A 27,568-nucleotide genomic window follows, 5' to 3' on the forward strand; every position below is an offset into this window, starting at 1 on the left:
GAGAATGGACTGTTGTAATATGAGCTACAGGCAAGATTCCAAACGGGACTGTAGACTGCTTTTGTCAACTGACTTAATGTGTAGGCTAACAGGCAGGGGGATCTGTTGACTAAGACCCACCAGCTGTAATAATTACTCTCCATAATTACTAACAGAGTTAACAAGGAGTACCTTTCCCCTAGCTCACTTGTGCTACAGTTGTGCAATTTAACCCCATTATGGATTTAACATGACTATATTAGAGGTAATATACTGATGAGGAACACTTCTGTAACTTTACCTTTCTGTCTGGTCAATCTGCCCTTCCCCAGTATCCATCATAGGAGCAATTGTCTACTTGAACGCCATTAGGCCCAACATTATAATTCGATTTACGTCTCATGTTGACTGCATGTAGAGGAAACTGTGTGTGTGTAAATGTGTTATAAAAGACTCAAACAAAAGACATAGATGCAAACATGTGCAGAGATACATACAGACTCACACAAAAGACACATATTCACACATACATGGTGAGATAAAGCCTGTGAGGAACAGACAAAGAAAGGTGTGCAGAGCAACTACATGAAGTTCAGGTGAAAAATCATTGACCCACAGAAAAGAAATCTATTGCCAGATATACACAGCATCTTGATGTTCCTATATGAATTTTATGAAAGTGAATGTGATGCTGGTGCCACCATGCACACATTTGTAGTTGGTGTCAGCAGCTGATGACTTCAGGGCACCACTGCTTTGTCTGAGACTGCTTCATACGCAAAACAACAGGACAGAGCAGAACAGACCACAACCCGGCAAATCTGGAAGGGTTGTTATTTTAAGAGGCCAAAACAGGAAGCTACCGACTAATGCTGACAACACAAATACATAGGTAAGCAGGTACACACACACACACACACACACACACACACACACACACACACAAGCTGACACGCACATGGACCCTTGAGACCAAATGATGAGAAATAACTGAACCACTCACCACCATGTTATAGGCTTCGGGGACGTCTATTTCAAACTGAAACCTTCCATTTTGGTAGTAACCCTCATCTGGAAGCATACATAGGAAGAGAGACAGAGGACACATGTTTTCAATAATGTATACACAAGAATGTGTGTTGTGTGACAAACATCAATTTACAATTTCCTGTGGAAAGAGGGCCTTCGGTCATCATACACAATTCACTGCTGATCAGGGTTTAGAAATATGTTATCAACACCTTCTGGATTGAGTGTCCTGCACAGGGCAGTGATCAAAAACACAAAGACCTAAAACAACACAATATTTGAACAAAACAGCCTAAGACTTGGGTGTATATGTGTTTTCATTTTTTATCAGTTTTCACTGGATAAATACCCAAATACCCGAGCAGATTAGTCAAATAATACATTAATAGATTTTCACTTGAATTTAACGTTCCCACACATCCAAAAATACTGCAAGTTCTTCTTGCAATGTGGATAACTCAGAGTGCTGTTAACAGCAAAGTATCATATTTTCTTCTATGAAAAATAAAAAAATAATGAGCCCTAGGTGTAGGTATAAGACCTACAGAAGCAAAGGTGGTGATCAGGCAGAAAATGGCACTGCACTTAAAAATGGAAGGGGCTGTGTTGGTGAGCAGATGAAATATGATCCATGAAGTCCAGTTTGAATTATAATAACCCATCTCTACTATTGCAAGATCAACATTAGAACATGGACTGGAACGTATTCGATTGGCCCAATGCAATGCTCCTGATGGTCTCATTGAAATGAACAAGGAGGTTGTGTCTGACAGAAGTCAGCGGAAATCAACCAGCTCAGCCAAGTTCAATGAATGTGAAACAGGAGAGTAAACGAGAGGACCGACTGGACGAACTGAATCTCAATCTAGGAGGTCATCTCAGGGGAGTAAAGGCCTAATGAGAGGCCTTTCAGTCTGACCACATTCTGTGGGTCAAACATAACACTGGCTCTTTCCATCTTGCAATGGCTGATTACACACACACACACACACACACACACACACACACGTGAATTGATTGCTGTGACATTTGTTTGGTCAGTTTATGTATCTATTTACCTCAGTAAGCTGTCCAATCCCACTCTTCCTTTCTCTCTTGGTCTCTCCCCACATGTAGCCTTTACGGCCAATTAAAGGCTTGTTACACTTGGTACACAGGATCTGTTTAAAAGAAGTAACTATGGAGCTCATGCCTTGTTAGAGCTCACTCAGGTGGACTGAGTGTCAACTCCTGATTGAACTCAAGAAAGTGAGAGAGAGATTGAATGATCTAACTGTGTGTGCGTGTGAACATGTGTATGTGCTCGACGGACTGAGCAGCCAGTATCCAGATGTCTAAAAAGTGCTCAGCAGCCGTGCATGAACCACATATACTAAAATACTCTTCTGTTGTATATTTTGAACCATCACAAATTCACAACAATTATACTGCTCGGACACAGTATCATTAACACTTAAAAACTGGCATAAAGGCAAGCAGCTCTCTTGCTCTCACTCTCTCCCCCTCTTTGTGTAGTCAACACTGAGCAATTTGAGATAAGGCCTTCGTAAAAGGTCTACCTAAACCGCACCCGACTCCATTCACTCCAACAAAGACAGAGCTACAATTTAATTAGACCGCACAAACAATCCCCCCTGTATTATAAATGAGACAGAGGGAGAGAAACACTGTGTGAAATAGAGAGGTACAGCTTGCAAGGGTGTTAAGCAGAAAAGACGAGGAAAGACAGAAACAGCTACAGCATCAAAACCGATGGATGGATGGATACAAAGGGGAAAACGGAGAATAACAAAAGGATAAAACGCAACAAACTGAAAGAAATCTACTGACTAACAGCTGCAGTCAGAGGTCATAAATAATTCATGAGTGTCTTCAGCACACTGGAACAATCAGTCTTTACTGTCACAAGACACTGGGCTTGAGCACATACACACTGACACACACAACCTAACAACTAAACTCCAAATCTTCTGGGTAAATCAATTCTAGAGAGAATTTGTTAGGGAGTCGTGTGTTCAAATGACAGAAAGACGCTTGTTAGTTAGTTGGTTAATGAAAGGTAACCCGCAAATTTGTCCAAAAATGTAAGAAGAAGATTCTCTTTTACTTCTGGCTATATGCAGGACTTTGGCTACATGTAGAGGATGAGTATTGTTGCAACATTTCACCTTGTGAATCAGGAACTACCAACATACAAAGGAGGAGGACACAAGCACAACACATCTGTTATAACTCCCATTCATTTCCAGATGTATCAGGAAAAATCCCCGCAGTCACATGCTGATGCATATCACATTACCATGGTTACCAAATGATTTTGCATAATTATATACTGCACATTGCTTAGAAGATTGCTTCCATGACAGTTTTCATGTTCTGCAAATATATTTCATGGTAGTTTAGCATTTGAATAAAAAAAATCACATATCTACACCAGAGTCATGTTGTTGCTTTGCTTTCACCACACAAACAAACCTCACAAGGGTTCAGTTGAAAGTGGGCGGAGACCCGCCATTTTAAGCGGTCTGAAAGCACCCCCACTTAAAACATAAATGAAGCCTTTGTCTGGATCAAAAATTTTGACTGCCTGACTGCAGCAAAGAAAAGTCATGTGAGGAATTAGCCATCATTCCCAGATTGATTAGCGCAGTTGTGATTTCCCCTGCAGGAAGAAAGAGTGAAGCAGAGTGAAAGGTAGTGGGCCTGATTGGTGTTGACACATAATTATTGTTTCTGACAGAGCTCTGAAAGACACATCCATAATTGCTCGCACGGTACAAAGAGACAGCTTATCTGAAAAACATCAACCAACATGGATGTTTCCGTTTTTCATGGTACTGAATGCATGAGGTAATCGAAATAAGAACGTGGCCCTTTGAAAAGCTTTATTACCTTTCCCTCTATTTCTTTTTTTGCACAGAATTGTTCACTCACTTAGGTGAGATTTGCTCCTTGTTCCCTGGGAACACAGCTACTGCCACAATACTGTCCATGGACACTTTAAATGTGTGATGATCTGTGCCCTACTTAAATGAATGTAATCATTAGACCAAAGAATCTGGCATGCACTGGTCAAAATATGTGGAAATGGTAATATTGAAATATTGATAATATCACTAATATATTGTTTAGGGATGTTTGAAAATAAATGTCATATATGTATATGTATATACAGACATATATACACACACATATATATATATAAACATATATACATATATATACATATATGTATATATACTTATATATAAGATATACAGTATATATATATATAATATAAGCCAATATACCATCACAGCTCAACTCACAAACAGTGCTATCACTGCATGTTTCCCACGATGGTAATGGTATCCCAATACAGGAAACTCTACAATACACAGGATACTGAAAGGCAGCAGGGCTACTATAGTATGAAACACTGATTACCCATACAGCTGTAGTGTGACAGGAAGATCTACATGCACACACACACTACTGTGCAGAGCTGAACTGATGACCATGTGGCCTCTACAGCCTCTCCTTGGCAGTCCACCAACAAAAAACACATGCAGTTGTTTACCCCAAAGCACCTCTCACCATTGCTGTTATCTTAATCCTTTGTTCAGCCTGTTTATCTGTGTAACAACTTCAGGAGAAGCACCAGCAAGCTCTAACATTGGCAAGATAACTGCAACCCTAATTCGTAAGGTATTTAAGCCAGCCAGTGCACTATGTAGGCCAAGCACCTATTTGGCCAGCCAAAATTCAAATGCTATTGACTCGGCTCCAGAAAAGTACATTTACAAACAGACGACAAGAAAGTGCCCCTACATTTAAGGGAAGGACCTGCGACAAACGAAAGCACTTAAGCTCTATTTTGGGAGCAAGGCCAAATTAGGTCAAACTAAAATAGGAGTAGTAACACCCAAACCCAGACATGACGCACACTGACAATCAGCGGATTAGCTGTTAACAGAAGATGGAACTTCACCACTTCTGAGCAAACGTGAAAAAAGACAAAGTCATCCAAAGAGTTACAGACACATCCAGAAGGACTGAGAGATATGATGTCTGCAAAAGTATTTAAATAAATATGTAAAAACATGTTATTATTTTGTCAATAAGGGGTTTCTGTGTGTTACATCCTACACCATAATTTTATTTCAACACACACTATGACCTCTGGCTGTCCCTACAACATGGACACTCACTTAAATAGAGCATGGCTCACACATGGGTTTGTGTGCACAACAACACATTAATTATCCCTATGCAAATCAAGCCAAAAAAGAACACATGTGAAACACAAAGACAATGCAATCTGTACAGCATTTTCTTTCATTATTGTACTTCTAATAATCCAAACAATGACATGTGAAAATATGTTCACCCTGGAGTGCTGCTGCTGTCCCCATTCCACAGGGGTCTGGGGCAACGGGGTCGCAGCACAGAGCTGCTGCATGGGAAAAGGAAACTGAACTAAACTGAACTACAGAGACACTCCAACTGATCTGAGCTTAAAAAAGATCACTGATTTCCCCAAAGTTTTCTGTTTGTTTGTTTTTTTAATGTAGCAAAATAAATGTTAGATTCATGTTGATTTTGATCAAATATTCTGATGCAATACACAGTTTAATAATAAAAACATAATCACAAATAAAACAACATAAAATAAAACATAAAAGCCACCTTGCTTCAATTAGATCTGGGTAAACAATCTGAAACAAACCATGTATGTTAGTGTGTGTGTGTGTGTGTGTGTGCGCGGATATTCATGTGGTTTTCATTAGGTTTTCTTTTGTTCCTCTGGTCTTTCAGTAAGATGATTTGAGCTTGATAGTCTCTCAGACAACGAATAGAAAAGCAGCTTGCCATTGAAAATACCAAAAACAATGCAGCGCGCCATCTTCACCTGGATGAATATTGCTCTGCATGTCTACAATAAAAGAAAAGAAAGAGTGCGCTGTTGTTGAGACATAATGACTGTGAGAGCAATAAGTGGGTAGTGTTAAGATGTGTGACTAGAACACATCTGGGCCTCTTTGAATGGGAATTTTAGAATTTTTATATTATCACTCTGTGTGTACAAACCACTGAACATGAATTAAGGACATCACACAGCACAAAAGGGATTAAGCATGTTTCTCTCAATTCTCAAAAAGCTCAATTTCTCGGCATGTGTATTTTGTTCTCAAATCACTCCTTACCTGTAGCATGAATAATGTTCATCTAGAGTAAACAGTGCTACTGCCTGCCATTCCCAGGAGAAACTTAAAAGATAACAAAAACCTACGAAAACAAAAGAATAGAAGAAAAGGAAAGGAAAGGAAAGAAGCACTTATGCAAGCCTTGAGCTATAAATTCTCCACATAACAAGTCGAGATGATTTTACCTTACACTGGTCGGGATATATGAGATATTGGACAACCTGCATCCTGAGGCAAGTTCCCTCTACATTTTATTTTTATTTTCCTGACTGACCACAATTACCTTTCCTGCAGTGCAAATCAAAGCTTCTGTGTGTATAACATCTAACAATATACTTCAGTTGTCAAAGGAAATGTGACAGCACAGTGTGAGGACTACTCGTAATAGTTTTTTCAAACTTCTGCAGTCAGCACAACAGGAGTCAATGTGGACTCAACTGTGGATCACTTTTCATTGCTTTCAAACTGAATATATGACCACATCTTTCAAATTTTATGTACTGTTTCTCAAACTCAATCGCCTCCAAAACTAAGTGTTCACACTCCATTTTGCACGTTTACATTCTATTGTCAAACCTCTTAAATTTACATTCAACACTCAACATAACATGGAATTACAGTTGCAGGGGAAGGATCAGACATGCAAAAAGATTCCTACCCGGGTGAAGTGCAAGAGAGGACAGAAAGTGTGATGTGGATGAGAACTTGTGGCTAAATGCAGAAGACAGGGTTGACTAGCACTGTATTTCTATATCCGTCCTATGTTCAAGTATGTATGGTGAACATGTATAGTTTTGTATTGCATTACTGACTGCCGTTTCATTTTGCGCACTTGGAATTACTCCATCCTAAAAGCCTATTGAAGCATCTTAGCATTTCTGATTCATTTCTGTGACATGTACTGTAATGTAGCACAATCACGCAACCCGTACTACCACTGCTTTCATTTTTCTCCTGAAAAATCTTTTTACATGTATCAGCAGATACAGAGGTTTTGAATAATTGAGCAAGTCTTTCTCTGAGAACTCAATCTCCTTATCGACTCCTCTAAAAGAACATGACACCAAACCTCGTCTCTAATTGCCGATCTTTGCTTTTCTCTGCAGATTTTGCTTACAAAGACGTTTGTGAAAACTAAGCTGGAGTTACAGTGCCTACTCAGGTGGCAGGCAGACACACACACACACACACACACACACACAGCTTACTAAATCACAAAGATATCAGAACATCTTAGCTGACCAGAATTGATGCAGTGACTTCCATCAACTGTCTCATAACAAATTGAATGCTATCGCAACACAAAGAATCTTGCCAAAATTATTTCTATTTTAACATAGAAAGTTGTTACTCAAATTATGAACAAAGAATACCTGAATAAGAATCAGAAAAAGCATATGGTGCGAACTTTCAGTACTTAACATTGGAGCTGCAACTATCAAATATTTTGATGTAAGACGTATCATGTAACCAGATGGAAAGACTTCTGACAAAATGAATTCATTGTTGTTGGTACTTTTTGTTATTTTGTAATATTAACACTTACAATTGCAATAAACATAAGTAAAAGTAACAAACAGCAACAAGACTGTGGCTCAAGCTTTTCAAACTGCTGCAGCATCTTTGAGGGTTGTTTCAGTTACATATGCCCGTAAATATCGCACTCCGCACTTCTACAAGTTTAGTCAAATCTATTTGGAGGAGAAGACAACGACAAACAGTAAAATTAAATGTCCGCTGCAAGAATCTACCACAGTTTACAGACAGTCTTGCTGGTTACACTTTGATCTGCCGTACTTGCCGTAGTTGTGCGCACACATAGTCTTTCTGTGCTACCAGGGATTGTTAATTCTGGGTTTTTAATGTCCAAATAAAGTGGTTTCATTATAGCAATGTCACAGTGTTCTCTGATTTCAGCAACTACTTGTTATCATAACGAGTTGTAATAAACCAAAATTATCCCTTAAGAAAATAGCACAAATTTGGATTCAATTATTTCACTATCCTCAATTACCTGTCTCTTTCTTTGTCCCTTTGTTACTCACGCACACACATACACACACACAAACCCAAAGCTACAGTTTTTATCTCCGTCTCTGGCTTGTGTTCTCCTCGTCGTGTATCTTCAAACAAGGGATGAAGATAGATTTCCACATTTTATAAATGAGAGAAATGAGAAGGTGACATTGGGCTTGAGGACAGAGACAAAGTGTGTGTATGACAAATATAGAGCAGGAAGTGAGAGGTAGGAGTGCCTCCTCCAGAGACTTGGGTAATTCCACACCAGTGTGTTCAGTTTGTACAATATTCGACAGGTTAGCTTGGAACACTGCTGAGCAAGGGAAATAATGACTGTGCGGTGGTAATGTCGAAATAAAGAAAAGACTACACTGCAATTTATAGGGAATACTAGACACGCATAGACTTACAAACCAAGTGCGAACATTTGTCTCCCACTCCATCATACACAACATCCTCCTCCCCCACAACCTGCACACACAAACCCTGCATATTGTCTGGAGGCACGGTGGTACAAAATGAAAAAGCACTGGATACGGTTACATGTCCTAACTGGAGACTAAGGCTCTTTAGAGAAGATCATTTTGCTGAGCACTCTGTATTCAGGGAACTCTGTCACATTTAGCTGATAATTTGTATGCCAGTTTTCACATTTGTCATTAGGGCTGGGGGGCTGTCACGGTTCTGCTTGTGGTTCATTCTCCTGCCCGGTAAGCGTCCCACTAAACTCCTACAACAGCAATTATTAGTCTCAAGTTGTAATGCCATGGTTCATCATCTGTGATGGACAAACATCAGATTTCCACTCATTCAGAGAAAGTAAAAGTGTCATAGTTATCCTAGCGCACCACGGAGCGTCCCTCCTGCGTGGATGCTGACAGCGCTGTCAGCCCAAGAGTCAGTCACGCTGGACGGCAGTGGAGGAGGCTGGATCAGCGTCTGGTTCAAAAGTAGATTGGCCGACTTCATTGACAGTCAGAAGCGTAGGTGAGGACGTCTGAGCAGCCAACAGACGCAATTGCGCTGCCCTGCTGTTTCCATTAGCCTTGTCTACTTCCATCACAGTTTTGTGGTTAAGTCATTTTGAGACAAGACTGGGTTTGTAAAATGTACAGCCTGCCATCCTGTTGCTGCTGCATTGCTCTGTGAACAATGACAGCTAAAAACAAAAAGTGCAGTGATTCGACTGACAAAATACAAGACGACTTGGAGTCTTCTCGGCTGTTGACTTGAATCATCGACTTTTAGGGGGCAGCATTTGTCACATTTGTAAATTATGACATGACGTGACATTAGCATAATGTTAATTAACTTTTTCTGGCTTTAAACACAGATATTTTAAATTAAAAGCACAACCCTAATTGAATCTGTTACACTTCACCAGCGAATTGGTGAACCGTGATTCCCTCTTATTTCAGATATTTAAGTCTGACTCAGAATGAGATGACAACTCGGAGCCCTCCAAAATAATAAGCAACCAAAAACACTGCTGCAATAAATGTACACAATATTAGCAATGCAAAGTTGGAAGCCCAAATGATATTAGCTGTGACTATTTTCTATGTGTCCCATTAACAAAGCAGTTATTTGTGTAAGAACAGAAATGGGAAAAGACAAAAGTTTATTTTCTTTCTCTTACCAGGAGACACTGCCAGCTGAAAATGATGCAGCTTGTCCTCATCTGGGAAACTGGCTTTGCATGTACCTGAAGAAGAGCAAAGAGAGGGGGGCAGCTATTAGAGTCAAAGGTTAAAGCCAAAAACAGCTGTATGAAGGTTTATTGCTTGCCTTTGTGCCTAACAATGGCATTAAAATCAATAATATATTGTATTTTCATTCAATCCTTCCTAAGCCACAGTATGTTCATACTGTTCACACAGACAGCAGGATTTATGCCTTATCCCTGTGGCACCACATTCCCCCCTTGTGTTCATGGATATGTACTGCGCTCAAGACAGTCGACAACCTGGGACAGCATTTGTTAACCATGTTCATGTGTAATGCATGAGGCTCTTGATGACACATATTGTGAGACTTCTAAAACATGTTAGTGGTGACGACCGTAATGAACATGACGGAAACGCTGAATCAAATGCAACAGTTGAACCGCTTTTTAGTCAGGCAGAGCAGACAATCTACTGTGGGCTGCATGTAAAATACAGCCCTCTACAAATAATTGATGATGACTTTATCACATCTGAAAGTTGATTTCTCTTTTCTCCACCAAGCTCATAGATCATTTATGCCAGCTTGGCCTGCATTACTGAAGAAATATGAAATGACACGTTTCAGTCATTAAATGCACAAATGTTGAGATAAAATCAGACTCTCTTTGAAATCTGTTGAGGAACACATGCCCCAAAAATCATCAGTCACATCAAATAACATTCTATAACACCATATTAAAGTGTAAGGTGCTCTGCCTTTGCGCTTCAAGTTGAAAGCATTTTTTCTGTCACCACACAGGCGCTTCACCCCAGCCCTGCCCGCGCAGAAATAAACGCAATGTGGACACAGGCCCTTATGTATTTCTTTTATTTCTGCAACATGCTTAAACTCCAAATTCATTCATCATCATGAGTCAAACTAGTGTTTTTCTTTCTGCTGTGAAATAAGACACACCATCTGTACATGACTCATACGACAGGTCGGGACCACTGGTACATTTTGTTCGTATCTAAGAAAAAATTGTAAATGTGACAAAATTGGTGAATGCCACAAATTCTCTCAAGTCACTCGTGCATGCGAGTTAAGAACAAATCTGTTGACTCCAGTGGTTCTTCCATCTGCCCTTCTCCCTTCATGGTGTTTTGACAGCACCACTGCTCATTTAGAGTATATATGAACACATCCCCTCCTCCTTTTCCCCGAGTTCCTGTCTTCCCTTACGGGTGAAAATCCATCAGTGCCCAGACTCAAAGCAATCTTTCTAGTCAACACTGTGCGCTACATACACAGTTTCCCTCTCTGGCTTTCATGGTCCTCAGCTGCGAGGGCAAACTCATCAGATCGACAGCAACAGGCATGCTGAGTTTAGCCAACACGATCATAATGAATTCAGCACTGTTTGAACAAATAAATCCCGAGGCCAGACGTATGACAAGCATGAAACCCGTCCAAGGCCCACAGCACATGAGTTTATATTTACAGCTCATTGCCAGCTTAACACAGCAACATTTATGTATTACAGCTGGGCGATCCGGCTAAAAATGAAATTCTAAATAATGTTAAGGCTTTGATGAAATGGTTTGACGGACTGATTTTTCTAATCCATTAATAATTTAACCAGCCTTAAATTAATAACTTTTGATACGAACAGACATTTATACATTTGCCATAAATCTCACACATCTACCAAATTTACTGTGAAAACAATATTCAAATGCTGGCTGACAGCTTTATTGCACTGCAATACAGTTTAAAGTACTGATACAAATAACCTACATCTATAGGCTTGGTTTTGTTTTCCTGCCTATATTTGTAGAATTGTTCCCCTCATTCCCAAAACATATATTAGTTTATATATTAAGTCAATCATTCAGATGTCACACTGTGTATTGACTAGAAGAAGATATGAGGCTGAACAAACACTAATGTAAACATGGTGAGGAATGCAAAGTATAATGAACTCAGGGAGAATGAGTCTGACTCTAATTGAAAGAGATCAGTGTGTATGGATGTGTGAAGCATACTTACTAGGGAGATGGGCTTCAAGTTCTGCAACTTCTGTTGAGAGAAAAAAAAGAATAATGAATGAGGGAGCAGAGAAGAGGGCAGAGACACACACACATATACACAAATATGTGTGATGCTTACACACAGAGCACAATGTACATGTAGCAGAGAGAAAACAGACAGACTCGATCAGTGGGGAAGAGAAAGGAGGAGGGAAAAAGAGAGCGAGAGAGAGGAAAGAAGAGAGCCAACAGGAAGACATGTTCAGAGTAGAGGGTTGTTCAGCTGGCGTTGCCTCAGGGTGAAGCCTGGTTGGATTTTTAAAAGCTCTCTGGTTCTCCGTTTTGTTTTCTCATCACTGACACTCTTTTCATTGCTTCTCGATGTCAGCTGGTTTAACACAATTTACGAATAAGGCAAGGAGGAAAGATTTTGCTTGGTCTCTCTGGGCGGTCTATGTTGTTGTTGTTGTTGTTGTTCTGATGTATCATACTAAGAATTTTCATACAAACATGTTCTTTGAGACATGCAGAGTATAATAATTAGGTACTTCAATGATACTCGTAGGGATTTTTATTCACTTTCCCCCTCCACGAGGGTCAGCTAGACAACTGGTTTTTATCAGAACAAGTACTCTCTATTGACACGTTTTAAATTTCTGCCTAAACCCAATTTATTTAAGCGGTTCTCAGCCGTGTGCCATCAAGGTCCAAACACTAAGTTAGAGTCCTCCTTTCTGGCTGAAGGTGTGCCTAACAGTGATATCAGCTGCTGTAGTGTTTGTTTGGATTCAATTTGTCCCAGTGGTACATGGTTTATTCAACAAGCACTACTTGTTACATTAAATAATGACCTGCAAGATTAGATTTGTGAAACAGACCAAGATAATAAAACAACTCTCGGCAAGAGCAGGAAAGATCTCATCTGGGAGCAGGCTCTATTTTGCATCAGCAAAATAGACTATGTTTTACTCAAACATCAATGTGTTGGAACAAGCCTGTGGTCCTCAGTTCGAGTGTTATGAAGTGCTGGTCCCAAGCCAGCTCATCCAGCAGTTTCCTGCCTCAGAACTTGACTTGACATTGTAATTATCACCCCTGTGAACGTCAAACAATACTACTTCAGTACCTCAAAGAAAAAAAAGCAGGCAATAGCAATCAAAGAGAGAAGAGTAAGTCACTAAGATGTTGTACTGAGAGAGCACTATACTGAGGTGTAAGATGTTATCTACCCACATTAACAGAAAACTTGATATGATAGTGAATCAGTGGTGGACAAACCTTTGCTGAAAACATGGACACAGAGCGAAAAAGAGGATTGAAGAGAGGGAGGTAGAAACAGAGCAAGAAACAGAAGGAGGAGCCCAAACATCCATGGAGGAAAAGGAGCATGAACAATTTTATGTTCCTGTATTGAAATAAACCAGATTTAAAAGAAAATATAGTCAAAAAACAACTATCTTGGCCTACAGCGTCAGTCCTCAAACATTTAGCTGCCTAGTTTGTTTTGCTGTTGTGTAAAAAAGAAAGTGAACTAAACTGAAGGAATACACGACAGATGATGTGGACAATGAGCCAGGTACCTTTGGTAAGGAGGCGGTCCCGAATGGAGACCCTGTGGGTGGAGTCGGAGGGTCCAGAGGCACGGCCCGTCTTTCCTCCATCGTCCCTCTTCAGCTTACTGGCCAATGTAAGCATGGCTACGCTGCTGTGATCTGCCTTGGTCTGCCCCACGCTGCACTGTGCTGCACTGCACCGCTGCTCAAACACCTGACAATCAATCAGACCATAAAGAATGAATTAGTAGACCTCATCAGATTCATCATATCATTGCAGAATAGAGACAAAAATGCACATCACAACAGTTAAAGTTCTCTCGCACACACATTTGCATGATGTTTCAATATTGCAGATATCCCAAACCTTTAATATTTTTTAAAATTCACTTTCGTTTTTTAACCCAGTGTGACTCCAGTCCCCGACGACGCTGCACAGATTAAGCGAACATAGATAATGGAAGAAAACTTTAGAGAAGTGTCTTTCAAGGTAAATTATACCCAAAGCCAAAGCTCAGTTCTACTTAGAAATTATAGATCTTAACATCTTTTCATATCAAGCTAGAAATACTACATAAAAAAAACACATATTCAAGCTATCTTATGGCAAAGAGATAAAAAAAAAAAAAGGACAGAAATGGCAAGTGTTTAATAGGAGAGACACAGGGAAATGATGAGGTTCAAGTCTACTCCTTCATATACTTCCTACAGCAATAAACTGAGGACTATGACACCATTTAATTATGGTGGAATAATAAAGTGCTTGACATCGATTAGAAGAGCCAATGGCAATTAGACTCCCTGTTGTAGAAAGACGAGGAGGGCTACAAGTTGTCTAATAGGGTAAGTGTTGAGTTACAGTCTTGTTATACGTGATAACCAGCAGTAGGTTGAGGTAATTAATAACAGCCTCTTTACACAAAAGTTTGTTCTCTACAACAGATAAAAGGTATACAGTAAAAGCATTCTGACCATCTGCTCTTCAGGATCAACTCAAGCTTGCTTTCAGAGAAATTAGGTTTCATTCAGAGAGAATACTGTATGCTTTTTGGAATTTCTATTGAGAGACACATAAGCATAGGCTTCACATGAACATTTCACAACTGGGAACTCAGATGTTCAGAAGATAAAAAACACACGTTATCTTTGACACTCTCTGTTAATTATCTCAAAAATGTGATCGTATCAGACAGGTGGGACCCTACAGAGACAAGCATCACAACTCCTCTGACGGTAAGAGTGGTCCGAACGTTATCGGCCGGCATTCATTCTAAATAGTTTGATTGGTGGTCTCTATAAAGGCCGGTCAGAAGAGCCGATCAGATGACACAAAACACGTGAGATAATTTCTCTATGAGTCGTTAAAATGGCTTCACCGGTCTGTCAGCTCTACCAGGTGTCTGACAAAGACAATACATTTGGTACACACACACACACACACACACACACACACACACACACACACACACACACACACACAGGTTGATACCAGTAGCATGCATTGATGTAAAATTTGACAGCTTGTCTTCTTGTTGTTCAATCACACCAAATTCCCCTGGGTCTACCACACAGACATATGTTACATATTTTTACAGTATATCAAACTAAATAATCATGTATTGGTAGCATGTGGAGTAAGCTCACCTGTTCAATGAAAAAGGGTACAGCCGGTCTTTTAATTTTAAAATGTTTAACTCACGGTCGACAGAACCGGTCCAGCTAACTTAGTCTGATGCTCAAAGTGCGTATCCCTCTAGATAAGACCTCTGGTGGTAGTTACTGAATGAAGAGACACATTCGTAGGATGAATGCTAATGTAAATACTTTTATAAATTAAGTTATTGCATTGTCACTGTACTTTCACCTTGTTTACTATCCGTGCTAGCCAGACTCACAGTCCAAGCTTCAAACCAGCTTCAGGTCAAGCTTATTCCTCACACATGTGGCTGAGTGCACCAAGAAATGTCACTTGTTTTAATCAGAGAGGATGCACATTTAAGTTGTGAACAAAGTATCCATGCTAGCCAGTGTTAGCATGTGTGTTATCTGAACGTTGTTTTTTACCTGCTGTCTTGGTATTTGCAAGGTGTGTTCCAAGGAAATCCTTCGGGAAAGAACGCAACCAAAAAATTTCAACCCTCTGAACCTCATCATTTGAAAGTTTGTCATGTCAAGGAATATGACGAGTTTTCAAAGCTAGCTAACACTAAAGCAGAGAGAGAGAGGGGGACCATTTAGCAACTCAATCGCCGCTCACTCAGCTGTCGGCAACAGAGACTCTAAGAGAGGGAGTGGGATATGTTGCACATGATGCCTGCAAATAAATAAACCGCTGTCAATTCATGATACTTTCTCATCTCGTAATTATAATACTTAATATACAATGTTGTTGTAAAAGTTACATAAATAAATAATGCTACACAATAAATAGAAGGATTCAGAGACCCTGTGATCGGTGACCTGCCCCAAAGAGCACCCTTATCTGATAGTATGAGCTGCAATTTTGTCATTGCTAAATTATATTCAACCAACTCACTATAACAGCAAAGTAACAGGGAGACAAATGAGTACTTCAATGTCACGCCTCTGCCAACTTTCCTATTAACAATGCTGCAGCAGGAAGCCATTATCTATGGCATGACACTGTTAAACTCAGAGATGAAAGCCTTCACTCTTTGTAAACACGTCTTCCGGTAACCATCAATGCCATATAACAGCAAGCCGCCTGAGTGGCTTTGCTGTTGTTTACTAATTTCCTGGGAATGTTTCTCATGCATTGTGCCTTTTTCACTGTTGATCATTTGACATGTATAGCATATGGATTTGTAAAAGTAGACAACAACATCTGTAATGGAATAAAGTATTTCAATCAAGAGAAGAAAGCCTGCTATTAAGTCAGATAAAGATCATGTATCAAAGTAATTCATAATGAAATGTCAAATGACCTAAAAGTTTAGAATTAGATCGTACACACATTCCAGAATTCAATATATTCAATACAGATCATGATGAGAAACCTGACCTTGAATTTAAAAAACAACAACAAACAGCTTAACAAACAGCATACAGTAACTTTCAGGAAATGTCAAACTTTCAAAGACATCTACGATCACCTCGCCTAGTACAGCAGCATCTGTACAGCCTTACAACTGCCTTGACACACTGCCATCACTAACTGAACATGACATAATAATGCTGATCCCCTCCGTTTCCCCTACTTTTCTGCTAAAGCCCACTTTTACTCTTTTACTGCCAATTTCACAGGTCTTTTGACCTCGCTAACTGAGCAGTTGACTGGTCTGAGTACTGGGCGAGCTCATCCGGGGAGGGGGGCAACGATGGCCGAGAGTGAAGGTATCAGGTATCAGTGAGCTCGTAAAATGTGTGTCACCGAGTCTGACTCAACACCCACCTGCCTCAACTGTCAGTCACTGCACCCTGGCATTGCTCACTGACACAGACTACCTGGGTGTTAGTCAGATAGCTGTAGGGAAGGGGACAGGACCAAGCAGACAACAGAGAAAACACACACACACACAGGTTGATACCAGAAGCATGCATTGATGTAAAATTTGACAGCTTGTCTTCTTGTTGTTCAATCACACCATATTCCCCTGGGTCTACCACACAGACATATGTTACATATCTTTACAGTATATCAAACTAAATAATCATGTATTGGTAGCATGTGGAGTAAGCTCACCTGTTCAATGAAAAAGGGTACAGCCGGTCTTTTAATTTTAAAATGTTTAACTCACGGTCGACAACACCGGTCCAGCTAACTTAGTCTGAGACTCAAAGTGCGTATCCCTCTAGATAAGACCTCTGGTGGTAGTTACTGAATGAAGAGACACCTTCGTAGGATGAATGCTAATGTAAATACTTTTATAAGTTAAGTTATTGCATCGTCACTGTACTTTCACCTCGTTTAGTATCCGTGATAACAAACCGCTAACACTGCTAATCACAGCTAGCCAGACTCACAGTCCAAGCTTCAAACCAGCCTCAGGTCAGGCTTATTCCTCACACATGTGGCAGAGTGCACCAAGAAATGTCACTTGTTTTAATCAGAGAGGACGCACATTTAAGTTGTGAACAAAGTATCCATGCTAGCCAGTGTTAGCTTGTGTGTTATCTGAGCGTTGTTTTTTTACCTGCTGTCTCAGAGCTAGCGCTCCGTGCTACACCATAATCAGCTGCCCTCCTCTGTTCAAGCCGCTGTCTGCAACTCCAACCGGAGGTTATAGCAGGCACGTCCGACTGCAAGTAACTTCTTAAATTATTATTTGTGGGCTTGGAGTGGGTATAAACTGATTGGAGAATCAGCTGTCAGAACTTCGTTCCGGTATCATGGGCAACGGAAGCGCAGTGAGTACCGTTCGTTATTGTTGTCCGTGTGGATTTTGCGGCAGATAAACAGTTCCGCAGTAGACGAGTTCTAGTCGGTTCTAGTCGGTTCGGGTTTGAAAATTAACATACAGTCATTAAGTTGCCGGTACTGAGTGTATATGTTTTATTGTCGTGTTGTAGCATACATTTATATCCTTATTTATATGATTTATTTCCAATTATTACACTGTCTAACTTACACATAGAACCTATAGGCTACTTCACATTGGCAATCTTTTTTAACATACAATTTTCATTTTTTAAATCAAATTTCAAAATGAGCTCTCTACAATCAAAAGGGATGAGAGAAAGTATTTGCATAATAAAGAGCAGTATTTATGCTGTATGTTTGTCCTGTTCCTTGTGAGTGTGCTATTCTGCCCCATTATAGAACCGGGTTCAAGGTGATAAATCTGACCAGCAGTTGTAAAACTTTTTTATGCTCCACTGTCTTATTTAATTTACTATTGTTTCATTTATTTATTTATGTATTTTGTTTTGCCAATTTCCCCCAAATTAACAAAATGAACACCTTCCAAGATTCATAATAGAACTACAGCAAATTTAAGTCAGTCGAACATCAGTGCCATTCAAAAAAAGAATCAAACATTTACAATAGCTCTAGCATAAAGGTTAGCATCCACATGATGATACCTCCTGTCTGCCTGTCCTGTAAACACACACACACACACACACACACACGTACATACGCACATGCCTTGAAAAGAGCACCATTTATAAAATGGAAAGCTGAGACACTGTTTGACAGAACAGCTCATTCACCTCTTGGAGCAAACCCCATTCACCCTAAAGTATTTGGACAAAAACTGTGATTCACTCAGCCAGTTGTTATGGACCCAGGGCCACAGGGGCTGTCACTGTAAACAAGAACATGTTCTTGACTGACCTGCCTGGTTAGATGAAGGTTTTAAAAAAGAGAGAGTCTATTAATCTTGGAACGGGTGATTATATTGTATTTCATCTAGATCTGTTTAGACAGGTGTTGGCCATCAGGCTTTCTGTGATGCTCATACGCCAAAGGATTTGCCCCCTTGACAGTGTTATGTTCATTCACTCCTTTCACATGGTGTGCAAACACATTGCTTTTGTTATTCAATGGATGTCGACTGAGGACAAAGCATACATGTACATCTGTATTTATTTATGGGAGTAGTGTTACTATGTTGTAGAGTTGGACAAAATGGAAGAGAACTGCCGAATAAACTCTTTAACGTTATGCAGATTAACATCCAAACAATGAAAAGCTAAAAATCAGCATCAAGCGAGGAGAGGCAAAGCCTTGTCAGGAGGAAGAGATGAAGAACAGAAGGTCAGATGGGATCAAGAAAAATAAAACTTTCTACCCTCTCCTCAAATTACCCATAAAAGAGCCAATCTAGCACACAAGATGAAGGCATTCACTTTGAAATCATATATTTCTGTCACTTCTGTGTCTTGGAGCTCAACAACAGCCGAAAGAGGGGGATAAAAAAAAACGTGTGTCGTGCTTTTCTACACAAAGGGAGCAATAAACTGACGGAGGATGCACCTAAAGGAATTTTAGACTTCTGTTTATCTTCTCGAACAGCACTTGAAAAATTAAAAGGTTGAATTAGCTTATGTCAATTTTGATGTCTGCTGCCCAACGGGGACTTTGAAAATGTTCACCTAAAGTCATAAAACATGTTACACAAATATTAGGATTTGTTGGTGCTGCTATGTTGTGTACAACCCAGGGTTGGGGTTGTCTTGAGGGCAATTAGCTGGTCTCCTGCTTTCATCTTCACCTCCCATCATTCAGCTTATTACACTGATGGAAGAGGTCATGCACATTTTGTTTACACACTACAATGCATATGCTATTCTGTGTACTCACTTGATTTAACATCATATTGCTGTTGGCATTTTAAGCCTATTTGTTGCCTTATTGTAAATAGGTGACCTTAATATTAATGTATAGCAAAACCAATCAGTTAACCGTTTTCTTTTTTTCCTGCAAATCATAAAGACACGAGCTTTAAATCATTTTTAGCAGGTGTTTGAAAATAAGACATTTACTTTATTACTCACGACCTAATGATGATTCTTCAGGCAGTAAAGAGCATTATTTAAACAAGAGTCTACAGCCATGCTAGCAGCTCTGTGAGGCTGCACTCAGGCACAGCGGTGCTTTGAGCTAAATGCTAACATACTTATAATGACAGTGCTAACATGCTGATGTTTAGCAGGTACAATGTTTACCATGTTCACTCTCTGAGTTTAGCTTGTTAGCATGCTAACAGTTGCTCATTAGTAACAAAGTACAGCTGAGGCTGGTGGGAATGTTGTTAGTTTTGCGGGAATTTGGTCACAAATCAAAGTAATGGACAAATTTAAAGTTTGACCTGATTCTGATTCTGTCATTCTTATTTGAATAGTTCCCACGAAGAACTGAACTGTCACTTTAATCCATCAAAACAATCCTTGTATTTCCTTAAATAATAACTGTTATACCACCAGTTACTCTGTATGTACATAAAAGTTACATCTGGCTGTCAATTTAGATCAGCCTGTGACTGTGACTGTGCAGCAGTGACAGTCGCCTCAGTGGCTGTAATCTTAATCATGTAAAAACAAAGCTTCACATCGGGGGCTTTGCTCTCCCTGCTGGACCACATGACCCAGATGTGAGCATATTGCCTCCTCAGTTTAAGGGAAATAAACTTCTCTGCAATAACATGACTAATGCACATGTCAAAATAATAATAATATACAACCACTATTAAATATGGTTTCATTTGAACATTACTCTCAGTAGTCAAGTAGGGCTTTTAGTTTTAGCACAGATCCAGTGAGGAGACGGAAACATCTGTACAGCAGTCACACAAGACATGCTCACTGTTTGACAGAACAGCTCGTGTGGTTTGAAGTCAGTCCAACTCACGCTGCTCTGTTCGAACACAACAAAAGAACACTGAAAGTGTGAGTTACTAACTCAGCCTGGCATCAGTGACATAAAGAGGTGGAGTCCATTTTCTTCTGTCACAGTGAAAAAAGTCTCTCTCTCACACACACACACACACACACACACACACACACACACTCAACACACTTAACATCTAAAAATGATCTTCAGCAGTATAATAACTTCTGCTTGATCAGTGAAATCCTCCTTGATTTGAATATGGGGGGAGGAGGAAAGATGTTTCTTGTGACACAATGAGCACAAGGACTATGCAAATGAGTTTCAGTGCATATTTGTACATTCAAATATCAAATACGTGACTGTGACTATGTGTGTGACTCCTGTTTTATAACACTGCATATACATACTGTAATGTACTCTTTATAAACCTATGAGGATGATGACCTATGTTTTTTTGTGTGTGTGTGTGTGGTCATGAATAAAACAGATCACTTGAAGCTGAGTTTTGCGAGCAGCTCCATGACAGGAGGTAATGTTTTCTATCAGTGATCTTCCAGACAATAGCACAATGTTTGTAAGAGATCTGAGCGGGACTTTGAGCTCACGCAGCAGCAGCAACAGGCTCAGATTTGCCAGATGGTGCCATGTTTTCTCAAATGAAAACTTGGAACAGTTGCTCATAGCCTCACTCCCCATTTGTAATGAATCGCCATTAAAGTTAAAGCAGCCATTTAAGGCATTTTAAGATTTCACATTCTTGTCTAATAACATGCTTTACATTTTACTTGTAACAGAGGATTGTGTTAGGATCATAATTGTGACGAAGATGATGTATTAGTCCATCACTGTAGAAAAGACAAAGACAGGTAAAGGTAAAGACAAAGACACGGATTAATTTGACTAGAAAACTGTAATGATTAAAACATTTCTCTGGAACATTCAAGGGTTTGTCCTGTGAGGCACATAACACAGTGGAACTGAAGTTGCTCCTTGGTGCTCAGCGACAGATACAACGTTAGCTCTTTTATACCAATATATGGTGCGCCGCACTGCATGCAGGTCATTAGAACAATCACACAGATAGTAAGAAATAGTGTGATAGCTATAACCACAAAATGACCCTATCTGATCAGTGATACTGTCTATTTCACCTAAGAAATTACAACACACTTACAGGGAATTGCAGCAGAGGAGGGTCAAAGTTGGAAACCGAAATAGCTCAAAGCCAAAAGATAAAAACTGACAACTTGCTGCCCCTGTGCAACCAGGTGCAGACAACACAAACATGCCCACTCAGAGCACCTACATCAGAAGAGTCAGGTCATGGCCTCAAGTTATGCCAGTGGCTACTAATAGCACACAAGGACTGAAGGCTCAACACTTCTGCACTGCCAACCCCAAAATGTGTTTGTAACAAACGTCTCCAGCACAGTGAGAGGGCATCTGGCATGTTTCTGTTTGTGAGAGAGTGGATAAAGGGAAAAAAAAGTGCAGGATTCTGTCACAGCAGATCCTCCAGTGGTGGAAAGAAGTTGCTGAGAGCATTTTTCACACATGTGATGTGAAAACAGAGCGTGGTGCCACGACAATGGGCATGACCAGCATCACAAATGCGACTAATGACGACGGAGAATCACAGGAATCACAACTTAAATTAAATATTTCTGCAGAGGAAGATGTCATACATCAGGAGTATTCTGAGGCTGTGCTAACTGTGACAAAACTCATAGGTCAAACAAATCCACAGTAAGCTGCAATGTCATATAAAAAGACAATAGCTGTCCCAGAGAAGCTGTAGAGGCGTCAAAGGCTTTGTGGACAAAGTTGTGAATACAACGTCTGTGAGAAAAAAGAAAAAGGGATGAAGAAAAATACAAATCCAGGCCCAAATTTAGACCCAACACAGCTACTGATCTGCTCAATGAGAGATGGGTTTGTAAACAGAGTCAAATGAAAAGTGAAATTATTTCATTAAAAGTTTCTCAGTGAGCCACAAACGCCATAACAAACCTTTTTTCTTGTGGCCCGGATCAGATAATATCATCATGTAACCAGAGAAAAAGCCTATTGTAGCTGATGTTTCCAGATCAGTTTTGGGCCAGCGTCATAGGTGGAACTAAATCTGACAGGAGGTGGGACTTTCCTCCAAATACAGAGATACTGTAGGTCACTGAGGGATGACTGCATGTTTTCCACTCTCTGGTGTCTTCCAGCAAACACAGAGTGAGGTTAGTGGTAGTGTCAGTATTGTATAGAAAGATATATATATATATATATATAGCATGGCATGATTGTGATATACAATATCATTTTTATGTGTAAAAATTAAGATTTCTACACTCAAAACACATGAAGAGCCCTTAAAATATGATGCTTTCTTATAAATTAAACTACCCTACTGTTTATACAAGTAGAGTTGAAACGATTAGTCAATTAATCACTTCATTAAATTAAGTCAAATGAAGTGCCAATAAACACTTCAGATCAAATGCCTCCCTCTAGTGGTATTTTGTGATACAAACCTCTACACATGCTGCACCTGCACACCGTTAACAGCGAGTAAGTCACTCGTTTGACGGACTAATTTCAGCAGATCATTTACAATATTCAAGTGTAGCTACTATATTCACTTCACACAAAGATTTTCTGTGTATTTTACCAAATCACTACAACACAAATCTGCACAGTATCAGTGTTTGTTTTTTTTCCACGGTGTTTGCCGTAACCTTAAAGAAATAGTTTCCTACTTTCTTGCTGAGATTTAGATGTGACGATTGATACCACTCTACATGAAAATGATATTGATCTTCTTATCTAACTCTCAGCAAGAAAGTGAATAACAATATTCCTCAAAATGTCAAACTATTCCTTTTAAAAAAGTGGAATTTGCTGGCAAAACAGAGTTCAAGCATCTAACACACTAACTTGTCCCATATTTTAGAGGTCAAAAAGAAAACATTCACAGAGAAAAGTTGTGGGGTTAGCACAAGTTGCCGTGTCCGTGACTACATTCATGACTTTGTTAAAACTGTGAGTGCTGGCAGGAGTCAGGCTTCCTGAGGTTTGCAGGCCAGAAGGTAGAAATACTTCACAGCCACCACCACCTCTGTCTCCGCAGAGGTCACCCTCATTGCACACATCAACCTGGGGAGAGGAACACAGGAGACGGAGCATGTTTTTGTTCATTTGCAAATTGGCCACAACACGGTACACTGAATGTAGGGAAACATTTAACTATGAATACAAATCATCAAATCATCAAGTCTGCACTGCTCATGATCAAGTATTGTTGGGTGAGTGTGATATGCACATATATGTTTACTGTACTGTATGTATGCTACCATTAGGCATTTACCTTTGAGAGATGTCCTGGGAGAGTCTGCTGGCTGTCTGCGGGTCGTCTCTCTGCAGAGCCTGATAGCTGGAGAAAGACTCCACCAGCCCCATGTAGCTGGACAGAGGCATGGGCCTTTTCACCCGCACGCACTCTTGCCTGTAATACAGACACACACTGTCAATATGTACCTACTGTACACGTGCATGTCAATCATATACATTTTTTTTCCTGAACCAAACATGGAGCTTGCTATAGCAAATTCAGTAGAATAACTTATTTGATATGACAGTGTTATACTCCACAATCTTGAAAGGGAGGGAGGAAGAAATCTCTTTAATTAGTCCCAGTAAAAATTGGATTGACTGACGACAACAATGACAAAATAACAATGACGAAGAAATAGCCATATTACAGAATGTCTGATGGCTGATAGCAGTGGGTAATGAAAATCTTCACATCTGTGACCTATGAATCTGATCAAGATTACTGACCAAGCAAACACATGCTGTCACTCACCACTCCTTGTCAGGGTAAGGGATGGATTCATAGGCCTCCCGGTATAACTCAATAGAGCTGGGACCAAGGTGGGGACTGCGGTACGGTTGCAAGGCTGCATAAAACTGATAAAACCAAGAGACAGGGAGTCAAACTATTGTTTATTTTCATCACTTTACAAATGGCACAATGTATAGCATGAACCAAATGTTCATGTTTTACTCACTGATGTGTTTGTGTCAGCCAGTAAACAATAAAAAAGTTTTACCTAGCTATGTGTGTTTGTACTATCTATCCAGACTCGGTGTATATTTTTGTAAGTTTAATGGTGTCTGACATAAACTCAAAATCCACATTTTGTATTCAACATAACTGAGATAACTCTATCACTCAGTTAAGGTATATTTTACCAAAAGCATTCACTAGATGGTGCTGCTGTTCATTTGTGATTCAAGGCCATGAATTGTTCTGGCCAAAACATCCACTACAGTGTGATGCTTCTATAGTCTTTGGTGTGATGTAAACATGTGTTAGATGATGATGGCATACAGTATGCATCCCCTACAGCAGCACAACTGAAATAGGTTTCTCCCTTTGAGTTTATGGACCAGGCAGATGAAGCAAGTGGTGATGTTGGTACTGTCATTCAAAAGATAGATGGAGGTACATGTGTAAATATGCCTCTGTCTCAGAAATGCTCATCTGATGGTGAAGAGGGACTGGGACACTTGAACAGAACAGATCCATCGTTAATGTTATTAGTAACACATGTGCTTTTCTGCTGTGTCTGCTGTGAAAATGGTATCGGTTAACTTCTCTTTATTAGAAATCCACCTTTAAACAGACTTTAACTTATGTTGTTCCACTGACTGTACACTAGCAGACAGCTAACAAGCTGAAATCAAGACTTGAATTGGTTTCTACGCTCGCAGATTTTTTGAAATTTCAAAATGCGGTTCATTTGAATGTAGGGCTCACAGCTTTCTTTGAATTCACAAGGTAAAACTGAGTAATAATACAGTAGCAGCATATGTGAATATCCTATTTTGGGGTGGATTAGTAACGACAGGCCTTGTTGTTGACATTTTGACTTGTCATCGCAGGAAAAGCACAGGTGTTACTAATAACATTAGCGATGGCTCTGTTCTATTCAAGTGTCCCAATAAGCCATGACAGTCTGACAGTGAGCCAGCATGCACAATACCAGGACCCTGAAACTGAAGCAGCTAAATGGAATTAAGCCATCATTCATTTTAAAAGTCTTCTTTGAAAAAGGCTCTTGTGCCATGAAGGGTTGAGAGATTTGTACTTCTGCTTTCTAAGACTAGAGCATGTGAGTTTATAATCATCATATCTTTAGTGAAAGGAGACTAAAGAACTAACTACCTGGTTTCATCCGTCCATGTTCATCTAGCCCTGTTGAGTAGTCTCCTCAACAATTCCTCAGTACTGGTAGTGATGAATCATGAATGCATCTCTTCATAGACTTGGTTTGTGTATGATCAGTGTATATATTCTATATATATCTGATATATCTGTACCCTGACTATGTTCCTGCCTGTGTAACTAAACAGAAGTATTTTCACAGCCAAACGGTCTTACACACTGTATATCTCTGTGCATGTGGCTGAGCGTCTCATTCACAATAACTCTCAGGTAAATATTCTTGTCGGCACCTCTTTGCAGACTTGGTTGAGTGCATGCGAGCAGCAGTCAGGGTAGCTGAGCTCCATGTCAATTGTGTAGTTGAGCAGAGCCAAGCAGCCACGGGGCTTCAGGACTCTGTGGGCCTCCTGGAGAAAGCGCGGTCGGTCGAACCAGTGGAAGGCAGACATGGCTGTCATCAAGTCCACTGAGCTGTCAGCAAAAGGCAGCTCCTCGGCCACACACTGCCTAAAGGTGGAAAAGCAGCAACAGCCAAATCAAACTTCAGTCACTCCTCGTAAAAATGAATGTGGGACCGTACTTACATTTCCAAAAAGTGTGGTTAGTTAAAATATATATATGATGTGTAAAATAATTACATAGAATCCATTACATATAAATCAATTTTAAAGTTTTTGAAGTTTTTTTTCATGTTCTGCACCTACAACCAACCCTGTGTGACATTTCTTCCGTTGCATGGGCCTTGCTGCATGACCGACTTTCACCAGACAAGGGTCACATTGTTCCCGCTTTGGCCAGGATTCAACTAAGTAGCTTACCAGATTTTCTGAGCTGAACAAATGATGTGATGTTGATTATAATGTATTTTTTTAATAACATTTCACCATGCATTTATTAGGCTTGCTTGTTCTCACACTCTTTAGCCAGGGAAACACACAAACTTTCAATCAACACATAAGAAAACTAATCTAATAGGAGACTGGGTGCTTTCAGAATGTGTCTTTCACTTACTGTATCTTATGTAAAATCTTAACCACAGACTCTTGGTTGGTCCATGCTTACCTATATGTAACGTTTGGCTCTTTAGCATGCTGCAAAGCCACTTCCAGCTGGGCAGGACTAACGTCTGTCCCCACCACAGAAGCAAAGTGTTTGGCCAGCAGCACTGTGCCCTGTCCTGAGCCGCAACCCACATCCGCTGCCAGCTCAAAGGGACGACCTTTCTGACAAAATATTTAATCTGTTATATGACATTAACGTAAAGTTAGATCTGCCATTATCCATTGACAATCAGACCCTGCAATAGTTCCTTTTTTAACATAATTATACAGAGGCCACTACCATTTTCAACCTGCGCTTACCTGTTTTTCCAGGAAGTCAAGCACCTGTTGTATTAGTTGATCTGATGGAGAGATCCTATACTTCCAGTAGGAGGAAGCATGCTTCTTGCCTTCAAACAGACGGTAAGCCATAGCTAGTCGATGCCGCTCTGAACAGATGATCTAGCATACGTTCCAAAAAGAAATGAAAGCAATCTGTCTTATCTTGTGTTTTTTTACTAGATAAGATGAGCTAACTTCCACATTGAAAAGACTGTGTATTCCTTTCTGCAG

At 40.0% G+C, this 27,568-nt stretch overlaps 2 protein-coding genes across 2 annotated transcripts in view; both read right to left on the bottom strand.

Moving 5' to 3' along the window:
- The window catches only part of ube2f (ubiquitin-conjugating enzyme E2F (putative)), a 37,572-nt gene extending 19,800 nt beyond the window's left edge, over positions 1-17,772 (bottom strand). Inside the window, exons 1-5 of the mRNA XM_070915164.1 lie at positions 17,598-17,772; positions 13,471-13,657; positions 11,910-11,939; positions 9,853-9,918; positions 983-1,050 (exon numbers count right to left, since the gene is read on the bottom strand). Coding sequence (XP_070771265.1) covers positions 983-1,050; positions 9,853-9,918; positions 11,910-11,939; positions 13,471-13,585 — 279 coding nt within the window. The 5' untranslated portion in view covers positions 13,586-13,657; positions 17,598-17,772. The remainder of the gene's footprint in view (positions 1-982; positions 1,051-9,852; positions 9,919-11,909; positions 11,940-13,470; positions 13,658-17,597) is intronic.
- Positions 17,773-23,784: 6,012 nt separating this feature from the next.
- Positions 23,785-27,427, bottom strand: LOC139292841 (putative methyltransferase DDB_G0268948). The gene is made up of 6 exons (XM_070915234.1): positions 27,317-27,427; positions 27,018-27,178; positions 26,246-26,462; positions 24,591-24,694; positions 24,093-24,230; positions 23,785-23,881 (listed from the first exon to the last, which is right to left on the bottom strand). The coding sequence occupies exons 1-6, from the start codon at positions 27,425-27,427 to the stop codon at positions 23,785-23,787; spliced, it is 828 nt and encodes a 275-aa protein (XP_070771335.1).
- Between the last annotated feature and the right edge of the window lie 141 nt (positions 27,428-27,568).

The sequence above is a fragment of the Enoplosus armatus genome, chromosome 11 (assembly GCF_043641665.1).
Source record: "Enoplosus armatus isolate fEnoArm2 chromosome 11, fEnoArm2.hap1, whole genome shotgun sequence".
Classification (NCBI taxonomy): domain Eukaryota; kingdom Metazoa; phylum Chordata; class Actinopteri; order Centrarchiformes; family Enoplosidae; genus Enoplosus; species Enoplosus armatus.

What these genes read in the sequence shown, in the direction of transcription:
- LOC139292841 (XM_070915234.1), bottom strand. Translation starts at nt 27,427, where the DNA reads ATGGCTTACCGTCTGTTTGAAGGCAAGAAGCATGCTTCCTCCTACTGG. An exon ending in GAGCCAAACGTTACATATAG is followed by an intron (nt 26,463 to 27,017) that starts GTAAGCATGGAC and finishes TTCCACCTTTAG; the next exon opens with GCAGTGTGTGGCCGAGGAGC. An exon ending in CCTTACCCTGACAAGGAGTG is followed by an intron (nt 24,231 to 24,590) that starts GTGAGTGACAGC and finishes TCTGTATTACAG; the next exon opens with GCAAGAGTGCGTGCGGGTGA.